Raw genomic sequence first — 20,217 nt, 5'->3', positions numbered from 1 at the left:
GTATTTGCTTAATTGTTGGCCCAGCGAAAAAAGTTTGGGAACCACTGCCCTAAACAATGCGCCGTTCTTTGTTCCTAACTCATTAGGTACTTCAAGAAATGATTATGATATGGTAAATGGCCTGTATTTGTATAGCGCTTTACTTAGTCCCTATCAGTGTTGGTCAAGTTACTTGAAAAAAGTAATCAGTAACTAATTACTGATTACTTCTCCAAAAAGTAATCCAGTTACTTTACTGATTACTTATTTTCAAAATAATTAATTACTTAGTTACTTAGTTACTTTTTAAAAACACGATTTACAACCTGAATAGGTGATAAAGTGATAGATCTTTCAGCCCAATTCTACTTTTTCTGCATAATCCATCATACAAAATGTAATCAAATGGAAAAGTCTCTTTTTAAAACTTGTTTTATTAGTTTTAATCTTTTAACTTTATGCATCAAGCAAAAATTTAATTATCTGCAACATTCTCTGACTGGAAGAAATTTGTTTAATATTTAAACCTATTTTCTGCACATTCCAGCACATAAAATAATTTTTTTGTGTTTACACTCAGTCTTTCAAATAGATGCAAGTAAAACACAGCAGAAAATAAATAAAGTCAAAGACTCGCGGTCCTGTTGCTCTATTTTCACCTGTAAAACAGGAGTGGGGTAGGCGGAGGTTTACCCTGGTGCAGGTGAGCCGCAGCGGTCAGTGGAAGAATCCGCGAGTTTCTCTGTGTTTCCCATTACGTCGTAGCTACTCGGTGCTTGCTTGGAAGTTTAGGGGTTTTTTTTCGCTGTAAAAAGAAGTTTTCTTCCCACACACAACGGACGCTAATGTTTTTGTCACTTTTTATGGAATCAAACTCAAAGTAAGGTCAGTACTTCCACGCTTTAAACGCTGCACGCTCATACTCTCTCCGCACTGATATATGATCCATTGTTGATCTGCACACAGCTGTTGTTGCGAACGTGGCGCATACGTCACTGTCATGAGACATTCTCGCAAAAAAAATCCCGGTTTTAGTAACGCAGTAACGCAGCGTTCCTACGGGAAAGTAACGGTAATCTAATTACCGTTTTTGCAATAGTAATCCCTTACTTTACAAGTTACTTGAAAAAGTAATCAGATTACAGTAACGCGTTACTGCCCATCTCTGGTCCCTATGGACCCCAAAGCCTTTACACATCCAGTCATCCACACATTCACACACTGGTGATGGCAGCTACATTGTAGCCACAGCCACCCTGGGGCGCACTGACAGAGGCGAGGCTGCCGGACACTGGCGCCACCGGGTCCTCTGACCACCACCAGTAGGCAGCGGGTGAAGTGTCTCGCCCAAGGACACAACGACCGAGACTGTCGGAGCCGCGGCTCGAACCGGCAACCTTCCGATTACAAGGCGAACTGCCAGCTCTTAAACATATCTGATTTGAAATGCCATTCAGTTGTGAGCATAAAAGCTTCAGTAACTGCCTCACTGTAACCTCAGATGCTTCATGATTGCAGATGTTTAGTTTATTACATTTGGCAAACTGGTATCAGAGATGTTACAAACCTGAAAGCGGTCATGCTGACTTTAACATATTCCTTCAGAGTGAAAAGAAAACAAAGATTAACTTGGTCATCCGCAGGATAATTCTAAGGATAGTAAAACATGCGCTGTTTCTTAAACATGTAAGTGTAGTCAGAGAAGTAAGCTTAGCGTTTATGCTGGGTGTCCTCAACTCCTCATCTCTTTGTTGCTGTGGAAATTCAGGGTGTTGTCACACTCAAGGAAGGGGTTGAATGTGGTCTGTAGATGACAGCGTGTTCCTGTCGAGATATAAAAATGAATCATCTTTGGAAACGTTGCTATTTACTTTGGAGGAGCACATGAGGGCCTGAGTGTTTCAGTGTTTGGTGTCAACTTGTCCAGAGTGCCATTTGGAATATGTCTGGATTCTGCTGCTGTCTCATCAGTTACTCTTCAGGTGTGGAAAAACAACAAAAAAAGCATAATCTGCAGATTTGATTGCATATTACAGTAGTAGTGTTCATTTAAGAAGATGTTTTGAAGCACATTCGACTGAATGTAATGTTTGTGTATGTGTATATGCGGGGACCAAAAATTGGAAAGTTGCTCTACTTGTGGGGACCAACAGTCACTTATGGGGACAAAATGCCCCATGAGTTTGAAGACAGGGTTAGGATTAGGCATCCGTTTTGACGGTTAGGATAAGTGTAAGCAGCTAGGGAAAGCAATATGTCAATTAGATGTCCACACGAAGATATGGAAACACGACTGTGTGTGTCTGCTGAGCAAATAAAGAGGTTTCACCCCACAGTGAACATCCCAGTTTGGCTCCACACTCAGTAAGGGGCAGACGGCGAGTGTGAGGATGTACATACTCCGCCGTCGATGTGCAGAATGTAAAGACGTCCTCACTTTTTATTACTCAGAGTTCATGTTTGACTTCAGACATAGATGCTGGCGGAGGTTTGCCAAACAAGGTTGCCTCCGACTGGGACTGAGTACCAACCGTCTCCTCTGGGACAAGGTCTACTATACTCATACTAACATTCTGATGCCCTCCAGAAAAAGCACAAAAGTGACAGCGGTTTACAAAAACGCATTTGTCAAATCACAACAGAATGTACGACTAAAATCTATCACCAGTGTGCAAAACTTACTGTGCTCCAATATCACCCCCCCACCGTCCTGTCAGCGTCTCTCCTCCAGGAGAGAAAAAAAAGCTGTTCCACGTAATGTTCGCAGACAGTTATGAAGTGGAGACAAGGAGGAGCAGGGTGTGTCTGTATTTCACGGTACAACAATCGAGGCTCTTTATTAACACTGAGAGAATTTATTTTTTTACCTCTCCGCCTGCTGGATGTCCCTTCCCGCTTTCTCTCTCTTTCTTCATTTTAACATTTACTCTGAGCAGCGAGCACGTGCAATATGTTTGAGCACTGCTCCAAGGTGACTCAGAACAGAAGGGAAACCACAGCGTTTACTCTGCATTCATAAAGCTCTATGGTTTACTGAAGAACTGTCTGCTTGTCCTTAAGTAGACTTCTAACCATCTGCGCTTCCTGTTCTGATGCTTCTTCTTGGCTTCAGCTCTGAGGATTAGAAATTAAACCCTTTGGGCTTCTCTGCATTTGAAAAAAGCTTGATTTGAGTATAAATATACAGCAATGCAAATGCCATGGACGTGGATCGTGTTCATCTGTCTGAGTGGAATAGTTTCATCAGAACAAAACTCGGACTCTTGGCATGACGTGGATGCATTAATGGAAGTCTCTGCTGAGATATCCGAATTAGAAATAGCACCCGTTCCTTCGCCAAGGATCGACGCAGGGGTGGCAGTGTCGGGTGCACACACTGCTGGTAAGTTTTTAAAGTCTGCCCACTTTTGTCTGCACACTCTTGGCTAATAAACACTTAATAACTGAGAATTTTAACCTATTTTGCGCACAGAGGATTAAAAATCGAACAGTGTATTCCTTCAAGACTGCATTTTTGGTTTTGATTTATGTTTTCTGTTACCCTGGTGAAGAAGAGAGTGAGGATGAGCATCTCCAAGCAAATGCTGAGAAAGTGATCAAGCAGGAAAAAACTGGCTCCGGAAACCTGGAGGCGATCAGAAGAAGGAGAAGTGCCTGGGGGAAGAGGAAGCATGCAGCCACAGTGGAGTCCATCGCATATAGAATAGTATGATGAGACACACAATCATATTACACCATCTTTTAGGTCATGTCGCTGTCCTGTCTGGCAGCTTTTGCAATCAGATTTTATGATCTGAATTGTTGTGCCGAACACATTTTGCTTTTCCAAGATAAGCTCTAAAAATTCCCTAAAGGCTCCTCTTCTTCATGTGTTTCTTTTATCTGCCTATTTATTCATTTCTATTCGTGTTGTTTCAGTTATCAGAGTATATGTGTAGTACGACAATGTCTAAGCTGACAGGCGGGGGGGGGGGGGAAGGAAGGCAGTAGAAAATAGGAGTGAATATATAACAAAAGGATAGAGCACAAACAGAAAAGCACGGTGTACTGGCAACTGGTGCACCTGTCAGAAACAAAACAAAAAGAAGAAACATACAGCACCTGTAACACACAGTCCTTATGTGAGACTTGTCTCTGTTTCCAGTAATGGTCTCCTGCTACTTTCTGTAGGCGGGTTTGGGGCGACCCGTTGGCGGCTGGAGAAAGCCTGGAAAAGGAGGGGAGGACAGCAACGCTCTTATGGCTGCACTCAGGGAACTCCACGCTGAGAAGAAAAGGCTGATGGATCTCAGGAAAGCACGAGAGGAGGATGATGACGATGATGATGAGGACGATGATGATGAGGACGATGATGATGAGGACGATGAAGATGACGATGATGATGATGAAGAGGAGGAGGAAGAAGAAGAAGAGGTTATAGTTTGTAATATTAGTTATCTTTTTTAACTTGTCTTATTTACTTACTGATTTGTCCGGGTAATTAAATGTTGTTCTTTTCTTCCAAGGAGGAAGAAGAAGAAGAGGAGGAGGAAGAAGAAGAAGAGGAAGAGGACGAGGAGGAAGAAGAAGAAGAAGAAGAAGAGGAGGAGGAGGAAGAAGAAGAAGAACCGACTGAGTCGCCCAGCAATCAAACAGAAACGGTTTCTAACTTTATAGAGTTGCCTGTTACATATTACATAATTTTCTTGGGCATTAATAAAGTTTTGTGATTCTGATTCTATTAAGTGTCAGAGCACCGAGAGAGAGATCAGCTGCAGGGGCATCGGCATTACTCACCTGCCAAGCTTCCAAAACCTTGAAGCCACGAAGGTGGATTTAGCAGGTATGTGTATATCTACAGCTGTAGTCAAAGAAAGCACCGAACAGAAATTTCACAGATTAAAAAAAGAAAAAAGAGCAAACACAAGAGCTCAGGAAGCCCAGCCATCATTAGTGAGCCATCGATGCCCATATTTTTGTAGACAGTGTTATCCTGGATTTACTACTGGAATACATTACGACGTGGATTATTATGCTGCCAGCTTGTGAAAGTGTCATGTGACTGACTTTATGTTCAGAGAACAACATCAGGATCATCACGGCACGAGCTTTCTCAGGCCTCCTGAACCTGGACCTGCTGGACCTGAGTCAAAACATACTGGATGATGAATCGTTCAGCCAAAACCCACTTTCTGTGAGTAACACTGTTACAATTACTCACAAGTGACATATTTTTATCCCTTTATTTATCTATTTATATAAAAAGTGCAAAAGTAAAGTAAAACCAGTAAAGGGTGGTGGTTACTTTGTGATACTGTGCATTACTCTGACTTAAATTTACTGCTCTTGTACTGAGGTTTGTGTCCCAGTGAGTAATATATAGTAATATGTGTGTAATACCAGTGTGAAAATCCACCACAAACCAAGGCTGTCCAACACCATTTGACTGCAGAGTTTCTCCCACTCGTCTTACAACTGCAGATGGAGACTTGCACTGCCTGTTCTGCCTGCACTCAATGAGTTTTCCAACTATATATTTTTAACTGCACTTTATGTCTGTTGGGTGTTTTCTAGAAAATATTTACTGTCATGAAATATCAAGTATTATTTATCCAGACTGGGAATGGAAAAAACAAACAAGTGTTACTGACAGTGACTGAACTCTGTTAGAAAAGTCAGTGTTGCTTCTCTCATTGTCTGCTGGCAAAAGAAAGAAGTGATAAAATAATTTACAGTAGACAACAACAACAACATTTAATATACTGCTTGTCTTGCCAGACTGTAGTTTACCTTCGTAATGAGACAGAAAGTTTGTATTCACTGTAAGTTCGAGCCACAAATAATATTCTGGGAAGAACTATTTGGTGTGTTTAAACAGCACCAGCAGACACAAACACACATATCAACAAAAAACCCAAAAAACTTTACGCCTTGAGGCCTGAAACTGAACCCTGTTTGACTTTGCTTTGACGTGGACGTGTTGAACTGCTCTGACATTATCCTTAGTAGCTCTGTCTTCACTCTTACAGAGAGTCCTCCGCCTGTCAGTACTTTTCTGACTTACAAGCACATTTTATGGGTCACTTTGCATCTAATTAAAATAAAAAGCAGGCTATGTCCTGTATCATTATGGTAATAAAAGAGCACTGAAAATGCATTAACTAATCCGTCTAAGAATAACCTCTGGTTTAAACCAGAGGTTGTTCTTAGACCACAGGCCACACCGAGGGAGCCTACCACACTCTGACCAATCATTACACACTGCCACTGCTATACTGTCACGGTATTGGCTTAAAGAACCTGTTGGAAAAAAGCTGCAGCCAATGATGTGGGGAATATGAGGAAATTATTTTTAGAGGAATATTCTTCTTCAGTTTCTGCTCACATCCCTGTAATGACAGGGGATTGATGGACTGGCTGGAGGGATGCTGCGAAGTCCTGTCCACTGCTTTTATTCACTCATCAAAACCACAGCAGCTTTCACTGAAGAGCCACCCGGAGTGGCTTTGCTAAAAATATGAGAGGACAGATCACATGAATGGAAGAGATGCACAAATGTGACATTCTTTCATTTGGTGTGTTTCTGTGAGCTCTGTGATTAAATCCCGATTGGCAAGCAGGGATGGGAAATTACGGACTTGGAGACAAGTATCTATTTAGTGTATTTTATCATCCTAGTTTTGCTCAACACCTATTTATTTGTGCTACATTTCATTTCATGCAGAACTTGACCTCTCTGAGGAAGCTGGATCTGGATGACAACCGCATCACCGTGATCCCGACGCTGCCTTCATCTCTGGAGGAGCTGAAAATCAAAAACAATAAGCTGAGTGGACTCACACCGCACTGCTTCAAAGGTACATCGTGTGTGTGTGTGTGTGTGTGTGTGTGAACACAGTCATGTGTAAAAATTATAACAGGTGTAACATCATAGGTATTATTTCCTAATAGGTTTGATGAATCTCCTGAAGCTAGAGCTGGGAGGAAATGCTCTTCACAAAGCCAGTGTGTCCCCTCCAGCTTTTAGGCCGCTACAGAGACTTCTTGACCTCCAGCTGAGCAACAATCACTTCCGGTCGCTACCACTGAACCTTCCTCCCTCTCTTCAGGTGCACATGTACCACATTTTCGAGTCATTTTTTCCTCTTTCTCTCACTGCTTGGAGTTAGACACTCTCTGACACTGTTCACTGATTGTTTTCAGTTTAAACTGTGTCACATTTCTGTCTCCTATATCACACCTCAGCATCTGTCTCTTGTCTTCCTCATTCTGTAGACGCTGCAAATGAATGAAAATCTAATTGAGGAGCTGACAGAGGAAGCGCTGAGGGGCTGCATTCATTTGAGAGTGCTCGAACTCAGGCACAACCGTCTGCACGAGCAAGACATCGCTAACCACGCATGGACGCGTCTTAAGTATGTCCATCCATCCATCCAACCCAATGTTATGTAGTTCCTGCATCAGCCACCAGAGGGCAGCCTGGTGTTGCTTAGGAATCTGAAGACCGCAGCTGTCGTTTGTTAAAGTTCAAAACACTTGTGGCCACTAAAAGATATGAAATAACAAATTTCCATAAAACGATGAGATTTTTTTAAACAGGCAGTAATTTACTTTTACAGTAAAGTAAATCATCGATGTTTAAAGCTGACGCCTTGTTTCAAAAATGACTGAAACAATCCAGATTAAAATGACAGCACCTTTGGAGTGCTGGACATCAGTTTCAGTACGTGTTTTCTCAGCAGACATTTAGACTGATTTACACAAAGCCAGACAGATTTGTTTTCTCATTTCTTCTTCTGCTTCTCTCTCAGCCTTCCTCACATAGACAAACACATGTATGCTCACATATCACACACGTTTTGACAGCTGACCTTGTGTACTTGGATGAGCAGGCGTGAGCGAGGGCTTGAGGGCAACTGTGTGCATCTGCATGTGTGTATTTGTGTTTGTGTGTGTGTGCTGTTTAAATATAGTGAATTCCAGTGGGTTTTTCTTTTTTTTTTTTTGCTCCTTGGGATCCTTGCGAACCAAAGTGGGAGCCTCAGGGAAAACTGAGGAAATAGAGAATGCAAAAGAGAGTTGCAGGAAAGTGAAGCTGTGGAGATTTTGTATACAGGGCACAAAGCAGAAACATTAACTTGAGAAGATGCAGTCTGGGAAAACTTTAGGAAGTGATGAACTCTTATAATCTTCTAGATGCAAAACAGACTCCAGGACAGGAAGATGGAGTTCACTGGAGGAAATTCGAACAGACTGTCCTGAGTCTTCATGAGGCTTGTTTCTGATGCCTGACACTTTGGCCTCATTAGTCGTGAGAGCATCAACTTCCCATCGAGTCTGCGGGCTTAGTAGCTGGGCCTTCATTTTAAGGCTTCTGCATAGACACCAGACAGTGAATAAACTCAGCTTGACCTAAACTCCGCTTATACAGCAGGAGACAATAAGTAAGGTTGCTGACAAGACCAGAACCCTTCCAGCTGATTGTCTACAGACCTTTAATAGTATATCATCATGTGGTCCTACTGAGGCATGTTAAGAAACAGAAAGTGCCTGAAAAAGCTGAGAAAACAAAGATCAAAAGTGAATTGCTTAATGTGAAAAGAACTGCAGTTGGCTGGGTCTAGTTCGCAGAGTGCTTCTGTTTCGTGTCACAGTGTTGCTTTGCTTCTAGTTCGGTGATCGAGGTATGAGTGAGGAGAACGAGGTAACAGGGAGCTGGGATCTTTCTCAGGCAGACTGGGCTCACTTACCTCATTATGTATTTAAATAATGTGTAATGAAAACAGAACATTTCCAGAGCCTGTGAAATGTCTCTGGAAATGCATTACGTTCCCCTCATCAGTCTACACAATAATAGCTACAGCTAATCTTATTTGAAAAGAACTGAAATATCCAGTACACTAAAGTATTCAGACACATCCTTCTTTTAATGATCCTTGAGTCTACAAGTACAATCTTTCATTGCATATTGAATTCACTGGACTTAATCAAAAAGCTCTGACACTTGATGTTGTATGTAAGAGTAAAAAACAGCGTGAGATGTTGAGAAAATTGCCTGTTAAGGACAAAGACGTGATTACGTCAATGCATAAGCTGAGGGAGAATACGAAAAACATACCTGTAGCAGTCTCGGTGTCCAGGAGCTCAACACCTTCATACTGGAAGTTTGCAGACACCGAGCCCAACTGAGTAAACAGGGATTACTCAGTTTGGGGAGATTTGTAAGATTTAGAGATGGGTCAAGTTTTTAGAAGGACAATCATTAATGTAGGTATCCACACAAATGGCTGCACAGTTTGCCCAATGGCGCCTGAAAGACTTGGATACCTGGTTTCCACTGATTCGTTCTTGGCTCAGTGCCTCTCTGGAGACAGCGCTGTAGTGCTTTCTGAGAACAAGCTTACATTTCAGCAGGTTTGAGATTTTTTTTCTTTCCTGTGGGAAACAAATGTGCTGGCTGCGTCAGCAGATCAGCTTTGAAGTTGCTGTGGTGGCCTCTCCTATACTGGTTTGGGCCCAGCAGTTTTGTGATTCTGTCTCTCAGTCACTTTTTTTTCTTTGGTGGGAATGCTACCACGTCTGAATGGGTTCTGTCATTGCCACGGTGGAAGAGGTATTAGAGCATGACATGCAAAATCCTCTGAAACAAAGATTCAGCCATTCATAATTCAGTTCATAATTCCCGGGGTCGTGTGCATGATTGAAACCAGGCACTAAGAATCAGCGATTAACACCATCACTACAGTCCAACGCAGTGGTGGCACTATCCTGTTGTGGGATTTCCTGGTACATGGACTGGGACGCCACTGATGGATGCACAAAACCATTTTAATAGAGCTCAGGTTCTCAAACTGGGCTAAGGGTTACATTCAATAAGTCAGAAATCTAAAGCACACCACTGAGAAGGCTGTTTTGGGAAAATGTGGTAAAAAACCAGAAGTGTACAAAAGTGGTGTTGTCCTCATAAACAAAAAGGATGTGTATCGGATCTACTTTGTGTGTTTCAGGATGAAAATCAAATGAAGTTTTGCTCCAGTTTAAAAAACATGAATGCATTACTCGTTTTTCACGAGGTGATGTAGCTGGAGTTATGTAACCTTTAGCTAAGCGATGCATCGAATACGTCTTCCAACTCCAACAACTGTGCCTTCCTTTGTTTATCCCTGTACATGTTTGTTATGTAACCGAAGCTGCGCTGACATACAATTAATGCTGTTGCACAAGCAGTTAGATTTGACTCTTATCAGGCACAGTGAGCAGCCTGTTCAAAAACACAGCTGTACAACTAAAACAGACACACACATGCACACACACCTGACACCTGCCTGTGTCAGTGCCTGATCTCAAACCAGAGCATTTTCTGATTTGCATCACTACGCCCAAATGTCTGTAGATGATCATATTTCATTGATAATGTCTCTCCGGTTGCAGACTGTAGTTTATGCTGTCAAACATTTATGGAAAAATGACTAATTGTGTAATAATGGATTTGTTTTATTGCATGATCTGCAGTTTGACTTAACACTCTTGTAAAAGGATCATCGACTTAAAAATACCCAGTAACACCCACTCCAACTCCGTTAGATAATAACTGACAGAAGAGCCGAGTCTTTTTTTAATTTGGTTTGTGCTGAAACAGATGGCTGTTATGGCACATCGAATGTTATTTTTCTCCATTATTTCTTTATTATTTGTGTCATTTTGCACAGAGAAGCTGTCATGGGAGATCTGTGTATATTTATCGTCGCTGCAGGCTTAGACGGATTGCATGGAGCTGCAGGTTCAGTGATCATCACACCAAAGATGTGTGTGTGTCGCATCGTGACGTCTCAGCCTGATACGACTTGTATCAAAAGCCCTTTTCCTATTTGGCCCGGCGCAAATTGGTTTCGTAATGAGCTTATATAAACTGGGAAAGAAACACGGCGCACACACTCTAGACGTGCACACACTCTAGACGTGCACACACTCTAGACGTGCACACACTCTAGACGTGCACACACCGGCTAAAATATGACACTAACATCAAGTGAAGACCGCTGGGTTTCATTTAAGTGATCTTCAGTTCACATTTAATGGTTTCCTGCGTGGTTGCAAACACGTAACATTTAGCAAGTGTAAAAACGCACTTTAGATTTATAGAACACAAAAAAGTCCAGCTGCGGTTATTTGTTCGAGTAATACGGTAAATGATTTCAAATATGCTTCTGTGTGCTTTCAATGGCAGCTGGCAGAGGCTCCAGCCCCTCAGGACCCCAGTTGGACAAGCGATTAAAAAAAATGATTGGAGGGACTGTTTTCAACAGATCTCACAAATACTTCCAGATATCAGCCAGTGTTAATACATCCAGTGCGCACAAAAGTGCACACGCAGCTTTAATAAGTCCAGAATGTGCCGTCATCCATCGATCGGTGCAGTTTCAAGTCCAGCTGCAGGCTTTCAAGTGTGCTTGGCATAATCACAGAGCCTGGCTTGAATACTTGTCCAAAAGGCTTCGACTATTTTGTGTAATCCCGACGCTGTGGTGTCGTCGTAAATGGAGCCGTGTGTATCTGTAAGTGCAGTACCTGTTCTAAGCAGACCATCACCCTGAGTAGCTGCAGGACTGGACTATGCTTTGCACAAAACCGAGACAGACTTGATTTTTTTAATGAAAAAAAGAAAAGCAAAAACATTTGCTTTGGTGTGAATTGTGTGTGTGTGTTGCCTGGAGTAGCTTGTGTGTTGCGTGCTTGTGCGTGGCTATTTGATCATAGTTTGCGCATCTTTTTCTTTTTTGGGTGGGTGATTAGCAATTTCAAATCCATGCAGTTGCATCCTCGCTGCACCTCCTTGATGCCCATCTGTATCTGCCAGCACATTTATTTTCTGTGGATGCGCATAATTCATGTCATGTTGTGCGTATGAGAGTGTTGTTGTGTTTTTGTGTAGGTGCCAAGCCAACGGGTGGAGGTCTCTGAGAAGAGAGGACTGTGTGTCTCTCCACTCATTAATACCATGTGGTATTTAAACACTGGTGGACTGCTGCTGAGCTTACTGGCAAAGTTTTTGAATACAAATCAGCTGCACACAACTGGTCTAAACTGGTACACAGAAACAAGCATAGTGATGTGTTTTATGGTTTCAATTGGGAACAGAAATCACTTTTTTTATTTATTTAATTGAATAGAAATTCACAGAAAATCCTGCATTTAGCGCGTGGTGGTTTCTTTGTGTGTTCTGTGCTGCTGTGCTTCCCCAGGTTTCTGAAAGTTGTTCTCAGAGATGATAGAGGTGGAGGACGTTCTAATGCAGATTAGATACATAGGCTGTATATAAAAGATTGATGTCACTCATTGGTTTCAAATTGCATTTTGAAGCCTCGACCCTACTGCTGGGCCAGCGGTGTCCCTAAAGTGCACTGGTGCACAAACTACGTTTGTTATTCACCAAAACTGCTCCGACACGTTGGAGAGTCCGTGTCACACATCAGGCTGTATTGTTTGTCAGGTCATTTCATTAAGGATGACAGGCAGCAGGAGATCAAAGACAACAGAGAGGTCAATAGTGAGCTGTGTTGGCACACGTGCCAATCAAAGAGACCAGTAAGAGTAATGTGTTATATAATACTGATGAGGTCTGATTCACTTTTGGAGCCAGCCTTAAGTGGTCCGGACAGGAACTGCAGGTTTTGGCACTTCCACATCCATTTTCCATCCATCTCCACAGATCCTGTGTTTTTCTTTCAGTTGCACCACTGTAGTGTGACCCAGAAATACGTCTGGACAAATATAAACTATGCTCCTTATAAAAAAAAATCCATCTTTTTGTGTTGCAAACTAATGATGTGAACAGGGACTGGATATATACCATAAAAAGTTTTTATTGCCAGTAAATAAAAGTAACTCTTGGAAAAGACAAACTAACAAATAATGATTAAATCTGCTTTTATTTTATTGTTACCCTTCAAGTACCCTTACATGTGCTAATGCAGTATTTCATCATATGAAATACTGAAAGAGCTTATTTTGGTTCTTCTGTTACTGAATATTTGCAGTCGCACCTTAATAGCCGAGCCTGTTAGTGGGTCATAGCGTTTATTGTGTACATTTTATTCTAGAGCATTTCACCGTACACACAAAATGTGAATATTTTGCACAGCCTGGACAAACAGGAAACATGTATTGGTAGTAATCTTGAATTCTGTGCAAAGTCTTGAGCAAACCCTGGTTTCTTTATATTTAATAGGAAAAGAGGAAATATGTGCTGTGATGCCCGTTCTTTTGTTCAGTGATGTCAGTGAATGGAGGAAGAACCGAAAATGAGGTTTTGTCTCCTGCTGTGAGCTGTGCCGTAAACTCAAAACAGCTGTGTAAGACCTTCTAATAAACACTGAATCACAGTGCTGCAGTGCACCCCGAAGACTGCTTTGATAAGTCAGAATTATTATTATTATTATTGTCTTTGTCTCAGACCTCAGAAATCTGGTCCCAGCTCTGTGGCTATTCTTTAGGTTTCCCATAAGCCAAACATTTTCTAAGCTCTATCAGCAATTCTGCCTCAAATTCTCCCCCAAACAGCCATCGTACCCCTCAGGCCCCACTGTTTTATTGGCTGGTGCACCCTGCTATTCCACCACACAGGCTCGCCTCCCTTTCCCCCCAACAGCGCGATGCAGGAGGCCAGAAATTATAAAACATGAGATGAAAGCTGCAGCGAAAAGTTTATGAGTCAGTGTGGATGTGGGTCTATTGACATGCTTAATCAGGAAACCTGCAAAACCTAAGACACTTCATCATCACATGCTTCTGCTGAGCAGCTAACCTCAGCATTATCACTAGTAGAAAGGTTGGGAGATCACTGAGATCTTCAGCATGATGCCATAAGTGCTGTGATATCACTGGAAATATGGATCTACAGGTTGTCTCTGAGCAATTTCATCAGACTGATTGGACGTTTTTTTGCAAATATGCCTGAGATTATTCTATGCACTGTATTTCTTCAGGTCCTTGGAAGCCTTGGATCTATCTCACAACCTGTTCACTTCCGTTCCTCTAAACCTGCCGCGCCCTCTTCGTAATCTGACCCTCCAGCACAACAACATCAGTCACATCCCAGCCTTCACGTTCCGTCACCTGCGGCCCGGCCTGCGGTCCCTGTGTCTGTCCCACAATGACCTGAGCAACGACGCTATAGAACAGTTCTCTTTTGTTGGATCTTACCGCTCGCTGAGTGAGCTCCTATTGGACCACAATCGCCTCGGAGAGGTTCCTGGCTGCATCCGACAGTTTAAAAACCTGCAGGTGCTGAGACTGAGCAACAATCAGATCAGGTAGAATTGGATTTTCCATGAAGTCAAATGTGATTTCTATAATGCTGGGATGAGCTTACTGCTTGCTTGTTACCCAATCCTGTCTTAACACCATTAGCTCTGCTGGTGTAGCTTCCTTTGAAATGATTCTAAGGAGCTTAACAAAGAACACATTCAATTTCTTATGTAAATGTGTTTCTTATCTTTACATTATATACGGCTTTAAGACTTTAATTTTAAAATAATAAACATTTGAATGTTTGGTTTCTGCGTTATTTCATAGTGAAAATTGTCTGCCTAAATTTCAGTGTGCATATGTTTCAATTATAGGCTGGTGAGGCAGTGGAGCGTGTGCCACCCTCGCAATTCGGGCTCGTTGGCTTCAGTCCACCTCGAAAACAATCTGCTGGAAGTCGAGAAGATTCCCCCAAATGCTTTCTCCTGTCTCACTGACCCTCAGGGCCTTGTTCTATATCCACAGCAGTGGTCTGACTGATAGGACAGACATACGGGAACATTTCTTCTCTCACGTTTGCATCACCCTGTAATGATGCAGTGTTTGCAGAAAAAATGTTTCACCATGTATTTTGCTTAGTAACCTGCAGCTTTCATTATATCATCTTTAAAGCCATTTTCCTTTCACATCTTTGATCATTTCAGTTTGTAATAAAGCAAATATGTTCTTGACATTGTGCTTAAAATAACTAATGTTGTAAAAGTTGCTTTTTATATTGTAAAAGTTGCATTGCATTGCAATCAGAATGCACATAAAAACACAAGTTTTGTCTTTTCATTAAGGGATGGGATACTTTGGGAAACTAAAGAAAAGAAAAGGATTAACCTGATTAACCTGTGTCTCTAGCCTGAGGTACTTACAGTAGTCTGAGCTCAACTATTTAATTAGTGGAAGAGGAACTAAAGCCGGATGTTTGGAAGGGCAGAGATGGCATTTGACCGCTTCATGATCAAACTTTAGCGATCCCCGAAAGAAAGTGAGATCTCTGGCAACACAGTGTGAACCTACGGGGACCATTAAGAAGAAAAATATCAACATCACACTAGTTTCCTACAACTAGAAACCCTCCAAAATAAACATCCACTAGCCACTCTAGAAATGCTCAGGGTCACTCGGACTGCGGGGCCTCCTTTGGGGTCTCCAAACATGTAGATGATGACGTCAGTCACGGTGTTTCAATAACTGGAGTGCAAACATGTATGTGTGTGCGTGAGAAGAATGAGGCAGCTCGTTATTGTTTGAGGTAGCAGCAGGAGATGAGGAAAAGCTGAGGAACATGTTAAAGCTGAGTGGAGCTCGGGTATAAACAACAGGCTGACTTTTAAGCTACAATACATCCATTGTACTTAGGAAGCCTCTAAGGTGATCGGTGAAACATGAGAATATTCATGGCAGTGAGTTCAATAAGACTTGGCTACAAGGGAGAGAAGAAAGGAGGTTTACAACACGGGGAGAAGATAAAGAAGCCGGAGATCAGATCATGTTCAGAGTGCTTTTCTCATCTGGGACTGGAGCTCTGTTGTTTACTGACAAACTCTTAACATCACTTGCTCGTGCCACCTATTGCGCAGAATAATCCAATCCTGGAAGCGTGACATGCAAAAGCAGTCCTAAAGAGAACAAAGCAGAGGAAAAGCAGCCACTCTGATAAAACTCTTTTTATGGGAGTGTTTTCATTCATCTAATCCCACCTTAATATCTCCATCTTCAAAGCGTAACGTGACATTTCACTTGGAAGCAGGCATTTTAAGAGAACGCATGCAAGTGCGAGCAATCAAATGCTGCAGCAGTCTCTTTAATTAGTTAATCCACTCATACTCAGACAAAACACATTTCACAGTATATCACTCAGAGTAATGTGTATAATTAAAACGATAAAACATTGAGTTGTGTTTAGCGCATGAAGTCGTAATTTACGCAGAGTGCGCTTGCTGTGTTGACAAGCTGGCTTAAGGTATAAGGTTTCACCAGAGTGCGGTGTTTCTGCAGCTCTAAATGAAGAACAGAAGGCCCCCTGCAGACGCTAGAGTTACAAACACACTCGAGGGAGGGAGGCGGGGAGAGGCGGGGAGCGATCGACACTTAACAGCACAGCGAGTGTATTTGTGTTATTAACGATGGAGCTGATGACAAAGTGAAGCAGGTTATAAAATCCGGGTAGACGTACCCTCTGAATATGAGACAGACCCACATATCCTTCTCTATCCTTTCTCCCTGGGCGTGTGAGCACATGCTGGATTTGTGCTCTCAGCCCTGTGCATGTGGTGCAGCCTCCAACCTCCATAATTGTACAGTCATTTTGTAAACAGCATATTACTGTCTAAGAAACTACACATTCACATTTATAGTGCAGTTCCTGTACTTACAGGCTAAGCCGAAGCTTTGCACAAAAATGACCGAGCTGTGTCTCTTCCTCTTTTTAACCTTTCCATCTTTGCACAGATGGATTCATCAGTTTTGAATTGAAATCCTTAAACATGCCTCCACAGCCTGTCAGATGGAGTCTTTTGCAAATGTCACGGGCTCACCACTTCACTTCCATGCATGACGCCGCATGTGACGTGACTAAACTGTTAAATCAACGCGCTGTCATAGCCAACAGATGTCTGCATCCCGTCGAGCTCAGTCTGACTGGCCCTAGAGGGGGGTCGAGCTTTTTGTCTCCCATGTAGCTCTCCATCCTACCCTGAGAGGACAGCTTCCTGTGTTTGTTTTTTGATTGGGTGTTGGCGGATGAAATGCTGGTTGATAAAATAAAAAGCCCCAACACTTACAGAGAAAAGCTGCTAAAAAATTCTCTTCCTGACTCGGACTGTGACAACAGAGAAAGAGATAACGGGAGGCAAGAAGAGAGTATGGATGCAGGGTCTAAAAGTGAGGACACTGTTTTTGCTAGAACTTGAAACTGGATTTCAATGTTATGAGTTCACGTCTTAAAAGAATTTGGTCACCTCAGTGCATTCTCTGCAGGTATAAGCATTACTGAGTAGGAAATTGTTTTTCATTTATATAAATCACAGTGAAAAGAACTAAACAACATATGAGTAAATATCATCCAATGGTGCATAGCCTCGATCATGGCAGGAGCTATCGAAGAGCTAGTGGGTGTGTTAATCTCTGGAGACACGTTAGATGAACACTTGTATAGAGCAGAAAGAGTTTTTATTTAGATGCCAAGCCCTGTAGCTACAGCCCAACACCATAATCAACCGAACCACAGCGAGGGAGATACACAGGCACACAGAAAATTAAAATGCGTGAAGCAGAGGGAAAGGGCAAATTTACAAACGGGAGAAAGAGAGGAAGCAGGGGAAGAAGGAATGTCATCTGCAAAGTCCTTTATCAAAACACTGTCCCCTGCCAAAAGCCCCTGCAGGGCATTGATCCGGCCCGCATGCCTTTCCACCACTGTGGATACGACACTGTTAGTGACAAGAGTAGATAACTAAACATCAGACAGGCAGTGTCAGCTTCTTCTTGAGTTTATATGATGGCAAAAGTGATTTTGTGCTGGCAGGCCTGGAGCAGCAGAGCTCATGGATTAATGTCTGTGTGGCAGTCCTTGTGTAAGGTCATAAGAGTTCCAAGATCGCGTGGGTCGCCAAACTCACTGCTCCCGGTCCGGGTGCTGGCAAATCGGTTAGAAACAACACTTCATCCTGCCAAAATGAAACTTAATAGAAAACGGTGAAAAAGGCCCAAAATCATATGTTTTATAATCCCAGAACTAAAATATAAAGTTTGGTGGTGCGACTAGCTGCTATCACTAATCAGATGGAAATGGGCCACTGGATGTTTCACAATAAAAGACGGGTTTATTTCACCAGCTGCTAACTGCCAGTGCTTAAAGAATTACATGGAAAGCATCTGCAAGCATAAAGCACAGCTGTAGCTGCTATACTCCCAGAGAAGGATTAAATGTCCTGGGAGTTTTCCCCTTCTTTAGCAGATATTTATGTAATCTGTAAAAGCATAGGATATACAGTACACAAAAGTTTCTATTGTCAGTAAATAAGTATTGTCTTAAAAATCAACTATGATTTATCTTATTGTTACCTTCCAGTGTCCCTCAAAAATGTTACTATCTCACTGTTTGGGCCACTCAGAGGGCCGGCTTCTTCTCCTGTGGTGCTACAGTATATTTACAGTTGCACTATAATGAAAATGTATGAGTCTGTGTGTGAGTCTGTTAGAGAGCGACGTGAATTTTCTTCTACAGCAATTCAAAAATGGAATTTCCTGACCTGTTTTGTCACGGCATACCTCTAGAATAATATCATTGGTACTGTCCATCAATTCATTTTATTCTTATCCAGTTCAGGGCTGCAGGAGCGCTGGAGCCTATCACAGCTACCATAGGGTGAGAGTCGGGGATCGCTCCGGACAGGTCGCCAGTCTGTGGGCTAACACAGAGAAGCACATAAACACTCACACCTACAGCCTATTTAGAATCACAGTTTTAGCCCAACCCCACTAACTGCATGTTTTTGGGGTGTGGGAGGAACCAGAGTACCTGAACAGGACATGAAATCTCCACACAGAAAGTCCCAGCCACATGATGGATTTGAACTCTGGACGTTCTTACTGTGAGGCAACACTGTTCCACCATCCTGCCCTAATAGTCATCTTGAAAACTGTATATATATAACACTGTGCAAAGTCTTGAGCAGCCATTTATATCGTGCTAGGTAAATGTGGAGATAGATGCACAGACATCTTGAAACAGGTGGAAATGTGAATGGACAAAACAGCATATAAGGCAAAAGCAGAGTTTGTACAGTTCTAACAAGATTATATTTGGCACGACCGCCTTTATTCTTGACACAACCCTTGTTGTGATTTGGTGCTTCTTTGGATGTTTGCTCCGTTTTGCTTCATTGTATGTCTAGATGACTCCACGCTGCTTCAGTAAGGTGCGGGCTCGGGGGATGTCAGTCCATGGCTGATAGTGTTGCTGTGTGAGGTTTTCTGTCCAGGTATGGTTTTACTGTACTGGCACAGTGTTAGCATCACTATCATGCTGAAAAAGGAAGCTGTTGCCAGTCAGAGAAAGCGCTTCCATTTTGGATCTAATCTACTTTTCTGCTTTCATAATTTCATCAATTTTGACAAGATCCCCAACACTGCTGGCTGAAATACAGCCCATGACATACTATGTTTTATAGACATTCACTTTTGTATCTCTTTCCTCCCCTATAATTAGATTTGAAGCACAAGAAAATCAAATTTGGATTCATCACTCCATAAGACCCATTGTCACAGATTTTCAGTCCAGTTCTTGTGTAGTTTCATCATTTTTAAGGACACACTGCACACCACGCTAAGATATGCCAAGTTCTTGGCTAATAGCACTTTGAAAACCACCTTGTTGGTCTGTGTTATTGACATAGATTCAACTAAAGAAATGGAAACAGATGAAACAAATGTGTTCTGCAGCAGGCTGCTAATAACAAAATGCCAGAAGATAAAGGATATGTTAGCTCTTTGCTGTGTAGGCACAGAACTGGTTCATCCTTTAAGTTAGGTGCATTTATATGCTTAAATAATTTATAGGTCGGTGTTAAGTGGCCTAACAAACAAAAAATATTCCTCTGATAATGGTCAGTTTCAAGGACTTAACTAAAAAATTTGTGAAAAATCCGCCAATGAACTTAAATGCACTTAGGACGTCTTGTAGAGAAACTGCAGAAATATTACTCAAAGCCACTTGAAAGAAATACAAGAAACTCTGCCTCCTTGGATGCAAAATATAAAGAAATAAGGGTTGGCTCAAGACCTTTCCACAGAACTGGCCGTAAATAAAAAGACCATCTAACGGTGAAATCAAATCAATCAAACCCATCAAAATTCACTAAACATTAGGCTTTTGCATCACTGCCCCCTAATTATTCAAAGTTGTGGATGTTATCTGCTGTGGTTTCACTGCAGAAACGATTGCTTGTAATATCAAAG

At 42.1% G+C, this 20,217-nt stretch overlaps 1 protein-coding gene across 1 annotated transcript; it reads left to right on the top strand.

The window, feature by feature from the left end:
- Positions 1-248: 248 nt before the first annotated feature.
- Positions 249-14,936, top strand: LOC146363680 (extracellular matrix protein 2). The gene is made up of 11 exons (XM_084916497.1): positions 249-3,361; positions 3,531-3,685; positions 4,150-4,392; positions 4,485-4,619; positions 4,705-4,801; positions 5,037-5,152; positions 6,683-6,815; positions 6,910-7,067; positions 7,234-7,373; positions 13,944-14,270; positions 14,580-14,936. The coding sequence occupies exons 1-11, from the start codon at positions 3,169-3,171 to the stop codon at positions 14,743-14,745; spliced, it is 1,863 nt and encodes a 620-aa protein (XP_084772623.1). The 5' UTR covers positions 249-3,168; the 3' UTR covers positions 14,746-14,936.
- Positions 14,937-20,217: the final 5,281 nt, after the last annotated feature.

Source organism: Perissodus microlepis, chromosome 20, assembly GCF_051167445.1.
Source record: "Perissodus microlepis isolate ML-2025 ecotype Zambia chromosome 20, ASM5116744v1, whole genome shotgun sequence".
Taxonomy (NCBI): domain Eukaryota; kingdom Metazoa; phylum Chordata; class Actinopteri; order Cichliformes; family Cichlidae; genus Perissodus; species Perissodus microlepis.
The sequence above is the reverse complement of the archived record's forward strand: the minus strand, read 5'-3'. Positions and strand labels throughout refer to the sequence as shown.